The sequence below is a fragment of the Condylostylus longicornis genome, unplaced genomic scaffold, assembly GCF_029603195.1.
Source record: "Condylostylus longicornis isolate FDR11 unplaced genomic scaffold, ASM2960319v2 ptg000006l, whole genome shotgun sequence".
Taxonomy (NCBI): domain Eukaryota; kingdom Metazoa; phylum Arthropoda; class Insecta; order Diptera; family Dolichopodidae; genus Condylostylus; species Condylostylus longicornis.
The window spans coordinates 1,995,940-2,009,078 of NW_026577975.1; the positions used below are offsets into that span (position 1 = coordinate 1,995,940).

Here is a 13,139-nt window from a genome sequence, read left to right on the forward strand (position 1 = left end):
TATGCGAAATACAAAAAGGAAAAATATGTATAATGTCAAATAAAAGTATGTACCAAACAAGTTCACACTTAAATATCATTTATATTCATAACTTACCAAACAAAAACCAACTACAAAAATCGAAAAGACATATGAGAAAAATGACCGTTAACTGATACTTTTATCACCGAAAAACGCAGAGTTACTTTGAAAAGGTTGTAGTTTGGTGTACTATTAATATTATTATTCTTTTTAGAGAAACTTATGTAATTCCTTCATTACATTCTCTATTTTGCATTTGTGCTTTCATGGATATAAAAAAAATATCACATATATTTAGTACTTCTGATTAGTGTAAAGGTTCACGATCACTTCCAGCAAAAATATCATTTAGCTCATTAAAATTTAACGTTTGAATCTTATTTTTACGGGAACAAAATTTCCAACAAAAATACCAGTAAAATAAAATGCGCTAAATAATGCTACTACTTATGACAAAACAGCTTGAGACAATATTTTCTAATTAAAAAATATTGCACATTTTTTCCATGGATATGGCAACTTTAACAATCGATATTCTCTTAAACATCAATTTATAAAATATTTTTCTTTTAGTTGCACGTACATAAAATTTTGATAATTTTTGATAAAATAATAAAACTTTACACAAATTATTCTAATTTAAATATCAAATAACATATTAAAAAAAGATTTTAAATTGAGAAAATTTCTGAAAACAAATAATAAATCTCTTGGAAAAGAAGTAATGGTAAAAGCATAAGCATTCGATAAAATGCAGTGGGATAGTAGCACAAATTCTACTGACTTGGGAGGAATCTTAAAAAGAAGGAATACAAAGCCAGAAAATTCTAATACCAGCAAAGATTTGCTCATTTTTGGATATGCTGCAAAAATTTTCAGGGATGATTCGAAAGCTTTAATTATAGACCAAGGAAAACATTTGTTAGAATGGAATGGCGAAAAAATAGATAGGTTAATACAATTTTAATTTCCGTTTTAAGCTTTAATACTTATATGTTAAATAATGGAGGAATTGGGTACAACAATCAATCTTCTTAAATTAATTTATAAAGTTTTATCAATATTTGAATGCACATTTAAGTAAATAACAGTATGGCATAGATATTTACCCAGCCTCTTATAATGATATTTTTGTAAATTTCATTTAAACAGGTTCTATTAAAATTGAACATAAATATGTTTGGTATGTATAGGAATATTTAACTTTCGTTTTGTATTTAACATTATTGTATCATAAAAATAAACTAAAATGATTGTATTTGATTTGAAAATGTTAATAACTGCCTTTCTAATGTTCAGATACGATGTGAGGGCAACCTTATTGGATTCAAGTCAGCTGGAACTGCCACCGGGTGGATATGGGAATCGACTAGATTATTTACCAGCTGAAGAGCTACGTGCAGAACAATTAGCGGAAGAAGAACGTTATTACGCATTGAATCATAATGAAGAAGAAGAACTAATGTATCAAGGTAAGATATCGTTCGAAATGCCTTGATGATTTGCAACTGCATACTTTATAATATACGAAAATTTAAACCATCATCAAAGAATTTGTACAGCACATTTCAGCTATATATCAGATAAATTAATGGAAGTTACTGCAACTGTAGTCTCAGTCAAAAAATGTTACTTCTGACTGGTAACACAAAACATAGAGTATTTTAATTACTGGGATTTCTTGCGGATTGTGATTTCTTGTGAGTATGGGTAATTATCAACATTTTTGTTATTAACTAGCAGCTTGTCAGGAGGGCCATTATATCTGCAACTCTACGATATTCAAATATTTTTTTAATATAATACATATTTCAGGAATTTGTGGATGACAACCCCATTTTTATTTTATTTTAAATATTTCATTAATTAATTCACCGTTTTAAGATTATTTTGTTTTTTTTTATAGAGGAGGAGTTAAAACGATTGCTTTACGAAAGGAAAGCGACATATGGTCAAGTTAAATTCGACTATAATTCTCAACCATTTATGAATACTTCTGAAGAAAATTTTGATAGTGAGCAAGTTAAAGTTGAAGAACCAGAAAAACCCTACGTTCAACCTAGAAATCTTAATATACCATATTCTGTCCTTTTGGTAACTCTCTAATTAATCATTATACATACATATGTATTTCAATTGACAACATTTACTTTCAGCCAGAAACAATGAATCAACACATAATAATAGAAAAAACGGCTAGGTTTATATCTGGACAAGGACCGCAAATGGAAATACTTATAAAAGCCAAACAATCTAATAATCCTAAATTCGAGTTTTTAACACAAAGTAATAAATTCAATCCCTATTACAAATTCATCTTGAATTCTATAAAAGATGGAACATATCCTTCCGCGGAAGATGTTTCGTCCGAAGTATCCAATATTATGGATAAAGTTACTGACTCAAGAAATATCTTGAGTAATGCTGATAGCAAAAGTACATCATTGAATGAGCCCATCGTACCAAATATTCCATATAAACCTTCTCCAAATTGTGCTTATACACAACTGATCAGTAAGATCAAAGGAGTACCTCTTCCTGAAGTACTGTCGAACATTAATTCGAATTCTAAAAAGTTAGAACAAGAATTAGATGCAAAGGTTGTTCCATGTGAAAAGCAGAGTGAAGACCGGAATTATGGGACAGTAGAAATTAAAAATATATCCAGTGGTTTAATGTTGGCACAAGCTTACGCATCTGATAGCGACAACGAAAGTGAGAACCATGATATTTCCTCTAAAAACGAATCAAAGGATTGCGATTCAAATTTTGGAGCTCCACCTGAACATATTCAAACCGTAATTGATAAAACCGCAACTTATGTTGTAAAGAATGGAAAGCAATTTGAAGAAACATTAAAACTGAAGGGTGATGAAAGATTCATGTTTCTAAACGAAAAAAATGAGTATTACCCTTACTACATGAATAAACTTCTTGAATTATATTCACTTCTACCACCTCAATCAAAAAAGAAACGTATAAGTTAGTTTTTGTTTTTATTTCTGTAAATAGCACTTATAGTAAATCTATTTTTAGCTCCAGTTAGTTTTTCTATTAAATCGAAGGATGAAACATCTATGCCGATTAAACCAGTTTTGCCACAAGAAGGCAGCGATGATGAATCTCAGCAGAAAACGGACAATCAAAATGAGCACAATCACGCAATTGGCAATAATCAGCACAATTCAAATGATCTTCCTGAAAACGTGAAGAGAGCAATTCAATTAGTTGAAAATCAGTTAGTAGCTAGAAACAATGTTCAATCTTTGTTATCGAAAACAACCTGTCCATACACAAGCAATAACAAAGCCGCTCTAGACAATGCAATAAGTTCTAAAAACATACCACCTTCTAGTTTGACTAACTGCACTACGTCTTTAAACCAAAGAAACACTGTAGATAAACAAAAAGAATTAAAATTAGGTAAATATTTATAGTGAAAAATGATTCTCCTAATTGAAAAATTAAATTTTTAGCTGAAGAAAAAATAAAAGACAGACTAGCTCAGATTGCAAGGGAAAAACTTGGGCTTATTTCTAAAGAAAAACAATTGCAACTTGAACGAAAGAAAAAAGCCATTGCTTTTTTAAACCACATTAAAGGTTTTTTTTATAAGCAGTCTCTAAATCCTAAAATTAACCAATCATTTTTTACAGATTGTAATAATTCATCTGCTCTGAGTAAGTTAAAAGAGGAGAGCAGTAATTCTGACAATGATTCCGTACACTCAATACCTATATCTTCTTATGAAACTAATGAAATGGAAAAAAATCCACCAAATATATATCAGTCAAAACCGTCGTTTTCTTATGAAAAAAAAGATCATAACAATGACGACAGTGATGTAATATCCTCTAGTTCTGTAGACTCCGAAAATGCAAAGTTTCTTAAAAGGAAAGAGCAATACAGCCCTCATCACACAAATTCAAGATCAAGGTCTCCATCACACAAAAGAAAAAAGTCTAAACACCATCATCGACATCACAGCAAAAGAAAATCAAAAAAAAGGGCACGTAGTCGCTCCAATAGTAAGCAGCGATCTATAACTCCTTCTTTAGACCGACGAAAACGACATAGGTCAATTTCTTCAAAGAAATCGAAAAAACATAAACGTGAAAAAATCTTTTAAAAATAGTGTACATACATACTTACATGAGTTGTTTGATTTATTAAAAAACTACATAATTAATACAGTAATCTATACTAATTTTTAAAGTTAGAAAAAAAAAGAAAAATATTAAGATACTTAACTTTGCATATTTTTTTATACAAACACATTAAAATATGATAGAATTAATTTTAAATTTTTTTTTATTTTGTTTTACTGTTCTTTTTTACTTTTCTCTAATTATTCATAGGAATCAAAGCCAGCTTAATTAAATTTTAAGCTGAGCCCTTAGGGCTACATTGCTTGGTACTTCAATTTTATTTAATTTTAATAAATCCACTAAAGTGTTCATAAAATCTGTCGATATTTTGAATTCATCGTCTGATTCCAATTTATTGAAAAGATTAATTGCACTTTCATAATTGTTATTCTTTACAAATTCATTCAAAAGCATTTTATATAACTGTTGTTCACTTAGGTTGTGCCTTACTCCTCGACTTGCTTTTGCTAATTTTAAAATGTTTTCAATTCGCCCATTCGCATTTAAGTGCTCAATATTTTTGGATAATAATTCAGCATTAAATTGAAACTCTGGATCAATTAACAACTTCCTTAATTGATTCTCATTTCCAGATTCACAAACAGCTAATAATAAAGTGCCATTGCAATTAATGGAGCCATGAATTTTGCTTGTGCTGGTAACTACGTCCTGTAAAAGGGATTTCGCTTTTTCTTGTGAAATGTTTAATGACTCGGATTCTTCTTTACTGTTTCCAATTTTTATTAAATTAGACATAAGTTCTAATTGGAGAGGGGTTTTTTTGAAGTTTTCCGCTATATATTTGAACTCTTGCACCGCTTCTATAATTCTGTTTTTTAATAAATATTCTCGAATAATGGGCCCTAGTAATACATTTCGTGGTTGACAAAATTTATTTTTTTTTAAAAGTAAAAAAAAATCTTTGGTTAAATTTTTGTTCTCATCAGAATGATGGCGAGAAGAATAATAAGCTACTTGTGTTAACAAATTCCAAAGGTTTTTATGAACATATTCGCCCCCAACAACTTTGGTAGTTGAAGCCCTTTCTATTATCAAATTTTCAGCTTCATCAAGCTTATCTTTTTCGACCATTAACGCTGCCAAATCAATTATTTTATGTTCATCCACTAGGAATCCTAAAAGTAATTTAATCATTTAATAGTATCATAAATTCTTAGAAGCCATATTTGTAAGTCCTAAACCAATAAGTGTTTATTTAAGAACCCACAAAGCTGGTTTAAAATATCGAATACTACAGTTTAAATAGGTAAAAAAAAAAAATTAAAAATTAACATTTTTTTACTTTTTTACCTGGATACTTTTTCCTAATATTTTGAAGGCAGTTTTTAGCGCCAGACAAATTTTTCAGTTTAATGTTCAAATCAAAAATACTAGCTAACATTCCTGGACTGTTGTGGACATTTAAGTTTTCACATTTAGCTTTTATTTCTAACGCTTTTTCAAGCTGGTTTTCTCGCACATAGACTTGTAACAGTCTCCTTAAAACGCCTATAAAAATTAAATTAAAATACTTCTGTATAAGAAATTTATAAATACGTATTATAAAAAATATGTCCAAAATATAATAATAATTACGATAAAATTATAAATAAAATATAAATTTTACCTCTTGTATTCAATTTTTTTTGCTCTAGCTCAACTAAATGACACTCTAACTGTTCCAGACTCATATCTCTGGGATGATTCGTTATAGAGTCAGATGGTTCAGTAAAATTTAGACTAAGTTGGTTCTCAGACATTTGTTTCAGTTTTTTGATAATATTTTCTGATTTTTCGACTTCCTCTGATTTCATTATTTGTGAATGTAAGAGATCAAAAGCTGCTTTAGATATCTTAACGTCCTGGACTTCAAATTGCTTCACAATGTCAAAAAAGCCGGTTGTGTTTTTTCGAAATCTAGAGTTGAACCACATTTCTGTTAACACTTGTCCAGCTAAATCAGTATTTTTATTTTCTGACTTCGTAATTAAATTTTTTATGATTTTACTATATTCTACATATCGTTTATTAATTTTCATATTTATACCTAAATCAACTAAAGGTTGAATTAATTCCGTAGTATCTATTTTCGATGGATATAAATTAATTAATTTGATTACGTCATTCGGTTTTTGTTGAATAATTAAATAAGAACATAGAGGAGGTAAAAAAATTGATGATTTTAAACCAGTTTGTTCTAAAAATTTCGCAGCTTCGTCAATATTTTTGAAAATTATTGAAAGCCTAGGAAAACAGTGATGTCGCAATGTATCGTAATCTGCCTGAACCAACAAGGTTGACATTAATTTTAAGGTTTCAAAAACTCCCATCTCCCCCCGTTTTTTGAAATTGTGGTTTAGCAAAGGCCAAAAGTAATGTGGACGCAATTTTTCGACATTCGATAACGCTTTTAGATAGGTTTCAGCTTTCTGACAATTTCTTCTTAAAACTACTTCGCATGCTATATGCAAGGCTCTTTCATTTTTACCACTTTCAATAAGTTTTCGACAAATTTCTATACACTTTTCGTCAGAATACTGGCCACTTTTAAGCAATTCAAAAACAAAAAATTGACCAAATTTATCAGTATCACTATTTTCATTATTTGGATTGGGGAAACTATCCAAAATAAGGAAAGCAGAATCAACTTTGTCAGCATAAATAAATTCTACGCACACACTTCTCAAATTCATTGGTAAATCTGTTATATTTCCTGCATCTTCCAGTAGTTTTTTAATTAATCTAGCAAGTTCTGGAGAACTTGTAGAAGCTGCACTTTTAACAAGCTATAAAAGAAAGAAAATAAATTTTTATAAAATATTACCTGCTAACTTATTTTTTATTTTTTAACATTACCATCAAAATTTGATCTGTAGTCAAAACATGCAATATCTTATCCAATAGTGATTCTGCCTTTTTCTCTAACTTGTTATTTATATAAGCAATTAATAATTCAAAAAATGTATCCTTAGATGGTTCTAAATTGGCTGCATTCATTGTATCAAGTACGCTTTCACAGCCAGTTATGTTCCCATTTTTCGCGTGACCCGCTATTAATGAATTAAAAATTTTATGCGTTAATGGTAAATTGTTTTCTCGCATTTCTGCCAAGACTTCTGCTGCGGCTTTTTCTATATCACCGCTTTCACATGCTAAATGAACCAATTCTTCATATATACCTAAGTCTTTTTTTAAATCTTTAAAATCGTTTAAATAAATTTTTGCCTCATGTAGATCTATCTTGTTATTTTGGAAAACTTTTAATGCTATCAGAATTTTCTCTTGATTTAAATAATTATTGGTCTTAAAATATTCCCAAAGTTGTCTAAAACTTTTCATACGCTGTTCTGGTGAAATCGTATACAACCCATTTATAGACTCCAATAGGAAATTACTTTGCTCCTCCGACAATCTGGTTGAATTCAGGGAGTTTATTACTTTCCCTAATAATTCATAATTAACGTAACCTTGAGTTAAATAGTAAGAACTTAAATCTTTAAAATAATCGTCAAAACTTTTCAAATCCTCTTTTTTATCTAAATTTGCGGCATAATTCCTTCTTAAAGAATTGTGAAAAGGTGATATTAATTTATTTTGCATGTCCAATACATTTTTGGAACGTAAGTTATATGCATAATTCATTTGAATATAGTGATGAGCACGATTTGAATAAGGGTTGAGACCATAACTCTTGAGATGACGCAGCAACGTACTTAATAGTATGCGTGACATTATGCCGAGAGACTGAAACAAATGAAAAACAATAAGCAATTAATGATCTTTGGAAATATTACATACATATTGGTTTTTATGTGATACAAAAACGGGTTTACTCTTATAGTATATTATTCAATATAAAATCCATATTTTTAAAAACAAAATAACGGGAAAAAAGGAAATGGTTTCTTCCACAAGTTGAAAGACAAAAAACATATTCTTTATCATTAGTTGTACTTATGCATATTCATTAGGAACTTATGCTTATGTTAAATATTCTTTGAAAGATTGTAGTTTCTAATTTTGAACACATTTATTGCTAAACTACTGATTTGACTATCTGTAATGAATAAAATTGGGAAATCATACGCGAAAAGTTTTATTTAAAAATTATATTAAGTAAATTGATTTTTTTTTTTTGTCATATTTGCTTTATTTTCACAGAAAGTTTTTTCTTATGTCTAAATTGATAGTTTTAAAATTGTATTTCAAGTTGAAAGACAAAAAAAATATTATTTGTTAATTTTCCACTAAATTCGATTAATTTTAAGTACATATTCAAACCGTAGCTTAATGCAACTTTCCAGTAAACTATCTTTAACTACTTTTACTCTTCACAAATCTGTCTAGTAATGCCTTCAAAATTGAGCCAGGTAATCTCTGATGTTTATTAATGAGTTCTTCTAATTGTGAAGCAACTTTTCGTTGTAATTCTTCTGGAGTAAGTAATGGATCATATTTAATTGGTTTGCCTAAATATGAACGAAATTTTACAGGAAATCCTCCGTATATTGGCACAACAGGTATCCGAGTTTTAGCATAAAGTTTCATAAAAAAATTTCTTAATATTCCAACTTGACGAAAGCCTTCACGTAAATTTTCTGTAAAAAATGGAATTATATCGGCCTTGGCATCGATTGCTACTTTCGCAAAACCCAATCTATTTTGCCATAATAATTCGTAATAATGATCACCAAACTGGGCTTCATAAACACCTCCAGGTGATATTGCTAGCAAATTACCTTCTTTTAAAGTTTTTGAACAAGATTGTATGGTACCAGGACTAACTTTAAAAACATCTGAAATTAGGCCCCATCCTGGAACCTTGAATAAAAATCTATCGGCAACTGTGTAAATTAGCCGGTTTTTTTGCAATAAAACTCGTGCACACAAATAGTACATATCTATGGGAATTGCTCCATGATAATAGACAATTAATGCAGCTCCATTTTCTGGTAAGTTTTCTAGACCAATCACTTCATAACCATGATATATTCGAGCATGTGCGTCCCATAAGACAGCTACAATTTTTCTTCCTATGTTCCAAAAATTTTCATCACTTGTTACAGATTTTAATATTATTTCTCTATGTATTTTATAAACAGTTAATATTAGGAACGAAAGATAAATCATAGCAACAAAAATAAATGGCAGTAAAAATGTAATTAACAAAGGAAGTAACAATCTATACAGCCATAATGAGTAATCCAAATCAATATAGGTTTCCAAATAATCCCTAATTCCTTTTAAAAAATATGTTAAATGATTTTCCATATTACTTTTCCTATTACTTTATCAAAACTTAAGCAATAAATAAATATGTTAAAAAATATTAAAACTATCAGACACCTTTTTTAACAAACTTTAGATATACCTTACTCTATATACATAAATTAATTAGAAACTAACCTTCAAAATCATATGTTGAAAACAACAAATTTACATATTTGTTTTGTTGTCATATAATACAACCAACAACAAAATTTGCACGAAAAAATATATCGAAAAATTTTAAAGCTTTCTATTAAGGGCTGGAACAGAATCAAAATTAGTATAACGTTTCAAAACATCACGTAGACGTTACTTACTACATGCACTTCTAAGTGCATATTTGTAATTTAAAAATAAGAAAACAATTTTTTTTTATTTCTGATTTAGCTCTAGGCTTTTACAACAAAAATCTTATAATTGCAAAATATAACACAATATCACACATTATTAATGTGATAATATCAGAAATATAATAGTAAAAATAAAATATTTGTGTATGCAATATGAAAATGAAATTAATTTTAAATTTTTTCGCAAAATATGTTACTAGAGCAAAGCAACGGATTTGTAAAGAAAAAACCTTTTGATAGAGTTGACAATTAAATATTATCTCAAATTTTGACATACAATTTCCTACATTAACTTTATTGTTTTAATTTAACACGAAAGTTTTTCACGCGAAAGCTTTCTTCATGAAACTTTAAAGATAAGAATGCCTTTAATTTGATGTACATAGTTTTACTATTCTTAAAAGAATTTGTTTTGTAACAAAATTCTTACACAAATGATTCTACATAATACTAATTTAAGCTAACTTAAAATTGTTACTGTGTTGAGCACAAATCCATATATATAAATACACCAACACAAATAGATAATATTATGTTTACTTATATTTTATAAACCAAACACCCATACGTAATTATTTAATATAATATTAATGTAGATGCAATACAAATGCCGTACTTTTATCAGCAAGCTTTTTGGTAAAAATTGTTGACATAATATAAAAAAAAGTAAAAATGCTCTGCGCTGTGATCAAAAACCAAAAATATTTTTTAACAAAAACAAAAAAATTAATCTATTTATACACTTATGCAATGTATGTGTGCGTAGTCGTTTTTTGTACAAGAGCAACTAAATATACCAAAAAGAAAGGAGGCCTGGACATTGCTTTTTTACTATCGAATCTCGCATTGCCTAATGTAAGTAGATGCATAAATATTTTCATACATACACTTATGCATACGTATGCATATAAATACAACCCATATAAAAAATTGTTTTCCTTGATTTTGTTTTGTTTGTACATACGTATCATATACATATATATAAGTATATTATATTTCAATTTCTTTTAAATTGCGATATCACGGTGGAATCAGTAACGTGACAATATAATTAATTATAACTTATTTTACAACAATATCTTATATATTTATTTAAGAAGTTTGGAAATAAACGTCATAAATTAATAGTCTTAAACTGTTGAGATCAATTGAAAAAATCTTTTCTATTTTTGCAACAAATATTTCGCACATAACAGAATTGTCAATAATCTAAGGTTTTTCTAAATTTTATGTTACAATAATTTGACATTTTTCACTTACAATTTTCACTTTAAAATTCAGTTCAAAATAATGTTTTTACATCACATGAAATTCATTGAAAAGGCAATTTTCACTTTAATCCAAATAGAAAATTAAATAAAAAGCAAACAGAAAAAAAAACAAATGAAACTTTTTTCTTAATGAAACTAAAGCTTTATTTAAATTATTTCTGAAAACTAATTTTAAAGTTCCGAAAATTTAATCAACGTTTAATCCAAGTTCATTTTTCTAAAGATACACCTAAAAACGACCTACATGTCTGCGCATATCAATATGATCACTTGCTAGAAGAAATGTTTGACTTCTCACTCGTACTTATCATATTACATGCGCAAAAATCGTCAAGAATTTAATTTAACATATATTTTATGTATGCATATATTTGAATTGTGTGAACGATCACCTCCAAAATTATAATCGACTATGATATGAGAAACGCTTTATATTACGTGTCATTTAGTCGTCATTGAAGAATCGGCAAAAAAAATAAAGAACGGCAGTAAATTTTATTTTGAATTTTTTGAAAGTTTTAAAAGTTGTCAAAAATTAAAACTTATGACGTTTTTTTTTTTAGAAAAATAGATGTGTATGTACATAAATAGAATTTTTCTTTTGATCAAATTCGAAAATAATACCAATTTGAAGTAAATTTCAATATGAATGTTATGTTAATTATAAAATAAGTTGCAGAACATCACACACTACACTTACAATGTACCTTTAAATTGTAAAATTATCAGATTTACATACATACATTATATCGTACTTATTTTCTTATAAAGTTTTTTTTTTCGAAAAAATAAGTACATATTTTTAAACAGGTATATTTGCATTGCGTTAAATATGTATTATTATTTATCTTTGACAAGTATATAAGCGCCTGCAAATATGCTAAATATTCCTTTTCAACATAAATTTTTGTCCTACCACAAACGCTTTTTTATCTATCCAAAAACGTTTTTTTATAAACATAATTAAATGTACATGTACAATGTATGTTCGTATGAACATACATTAAACATATTTAAATATTAGAATATTTCAATTTTATTTAATTATGTGAATACATATGCACATATACGTTATATACATATGTATGTATGGAAAAAAAAATTGTTTTTCGAAACAAATTTTAAAAATTTTACAATTTGTATACAAACGTATAATATTTAAATTGTTTTGTTACATACACGTAATTATGTATATATTTATTGATATACTTATATATACTTATTTACGTACATATGTACATATATTTAAATTTTATGTTTGCAAGGAATGATAGTTGCCATCGTTATTATTTACCTATTAGCAAATATATGTATGTATATATACATATATATACATGTATAAATAAGGTACTTAGAATATAATAAAAAAAATTTTAAATTAACATCCAAACCAAATGAAAATTCAATTATTACGTAATAATGATTGTGGAATGAAGTAAAAATTCTTATTTTTACCATGTTGTTTATTTGTGAAATTATTATGGAAAAAAAAAAAAATTTTTTATTGTAACTTTTTTAATATCGAAAATATTGTAAGTAAATCAATGAAAATAATTAAATTAATTTAATTATTTTTTTAAGTGTATGTAATTGTATATAAGTATCAATAGCTTACCGGTACAATTATATTATATTTTATTTTTTACTATAAAAAAAAAACGATATACAAATGTATTTGCGAACTGTATACTTTATATATACATACTATCGGTTCGAAAATCTTCGATCAAACAAAATTTTAGATTTTTTTTTTGTTTACATATGTATATGTACTTTCATAGTATATATTTTCATATAAATGTAAATAAAGAATCGAAAGAATAATACATGCATAGGTATGTACCTACTTTAAATACAAAATTTTTCCACTTTATTTATAAATGTATATGTACCCACTTAAGTATTATTATACCTACACTTGTTCATACTTAGAGAGGCATATTCATAGTATATTTTAGATTATACATATTATTATGTTATTCTTTTTTTTTCTTGTTATTATTATTTTTTCATGCACTATTGAAAAAAGCTACAATACTAAAACTCGCTGAGCAAAATTCCGAACACAAATTCATTTTATT

At 27.4% G+C, this 13,139-nt stretch overlaps 3 protein-coding genes across 13 annotated transcripts; 1 reads left to right on the forward strand and 2 right to left on the reverse strand.

Annotated features, from left to right (window-relative positions):
- Nucleotides 1-582: 582 nt before the first annotated feature.
- Nucleotides 583-4,326, forward strand: LOC129617339 (protein suppressor of white apricot). Of its 5 annotated transcripts, none has more exons than XM_055532636.1 (8): nucleotides 832-1,101; nucleotides 1,174-1,204; nucleotides 1,321-1,493; nucleotides 1,928-2,115; nucleotides 2,178-3,003; nucleotides 3,058-3,444; nucleotides 3,498-3,623; nucleotides 3,678-4,325. In XM_055532636.1, exons 3-8 carry the CDS (start codon nucleotides 1,484-1,486, stop codon nucleotides 4,148-4,150), a joined length of 2,010 nt encoding a protein of 669 aa, XP_055388611.1. In that variant the 5' UTR covers nucleotides 832-1,101; nucleotides 1,174-1,204; nucleotides 1,321-1,483; the 3' UTR covers nucleotides 4,151-4,325. The 5 variants fall into 5 exon arrangements, with proteins under 5 accessions (XP_055388607.1, XP_055388611.1, XP_055388608.1 ...); XM_055532637.1 differs by having other exon boundaries at nucleotides 853-972; XM_055532632.1 differs by lacking the exon at nucleotides 1,174-1,204 and having other exon boundaries at nucleotides 583-972; nucleotides 3,678-4,326.
- A 15-nt stretch (nucleotides 4,327-4,341) lies between these two features.
- Nucleotides 4,342-12,994, reverse strand: LOC129617277 (leucine-rich PPR motif-containing protein, mitochondrial). 7 transcript variants are annotated; one of them, XM_055532630.1, is made up of 5 exons: nucleotides 12,975-12,994; nucleotides 7,026-7,913; nucleotides 5,797-6,955; nucleotides 5,481-5,678; nucleotides 4,342-5,305 (listed from the first exon to the last, which is right to left on the reverse strand). In XM_055532630.1, exons 2-5 carry the CDS (start codon nucleotides 7,899-7,901, stop codon nucleotides 4,398-4,400), a joined length of 3,141 nt encoding a protein of 1,046 aa, XP_055388605.1. In that variant the 5' UTR covers nucleotides 7,902-7,913; nucleotides 12,975-12,994; the 3' UTR covers nucleotides 4,342-4,397. The 7 variants fall into 7 exon arrangements, with proteins under 7 accessions (XP_055388605.1, XP_055388591.1, XP_055388604.1 ...); XM_055532616.1 differs by lacking the exon at nucleotides 12,975-12,994 and adding an exon at nucleotides 12,674-12,776; XM_055532629.1 differs by lacking the exon at nucleotides 12,975-12,994 and adding an exon at nucleotides 10,404-10,422.
- Nucleotides 8,283-9,535, reverse strand: LOC129617391 (transmembrane protein 68). The gene has a single exon (XM_055532639.1). It carries the CDS (start codon nucleotides 9,438-9,440, stop codon nucleotides 8,484-8,486), a length of 957 nt encoding a protein of 318 aa, XP_055388614.1. The 5' UTR covers nucleotides 9,441-9,535; the 3' UTR covers nucleotides 8,283-8,483.
- Nucleotides 12,995-13,139: the final 145 nt, after the last annotated feature.

Bases quoted from the DNA above. Each gene is read 5' to 3' on its own strand.
- LOC129617391 (XM_055532639.1), bottom strand. From the start codon at position 9,440: ATGGAAAATCATTTAACATATTTTTTAAAAGGAATTAGGGATTATTTG.
- LOC129617339 (XM_055532632.1), top strand. From the start codon at position 773: ATGCAGTGGGATAGTAGCACAAATTCTACTGACTTGGGAGGAATCTTA. The intron at 2,116-2,177 runs GTAACTCTCTAA...ATTTACTTTCAG, and splicing joins TACCATATTCTGTCCTTTTG to CCAGAAACAATGAATCAACA. The intron at 3,445-3,497 runs GTAAATATTTAT...TTAAATTTTTAG, and splicing joins ACAAAAAGAATTAAAATTAG to CTGAAGAAAAAATAAAAGAC.
- LOC129617277 (XM_055532610.1), bottom strand. The intron at 5,679-5,796 runs GTAAAATTTATA...TAATTTTTATAG, and splicing joins AAAAAAATTGAATACAAGAG to GCGTTTTAAGGAGACTGTTA. The intron at 5,306-5,480 runs GTAAAAAAGTAA...AATTACTTTTAG, and splicing joins TATTAGGAAAAAGTATCCAG to GATTCCTAGTGGATGAACAT.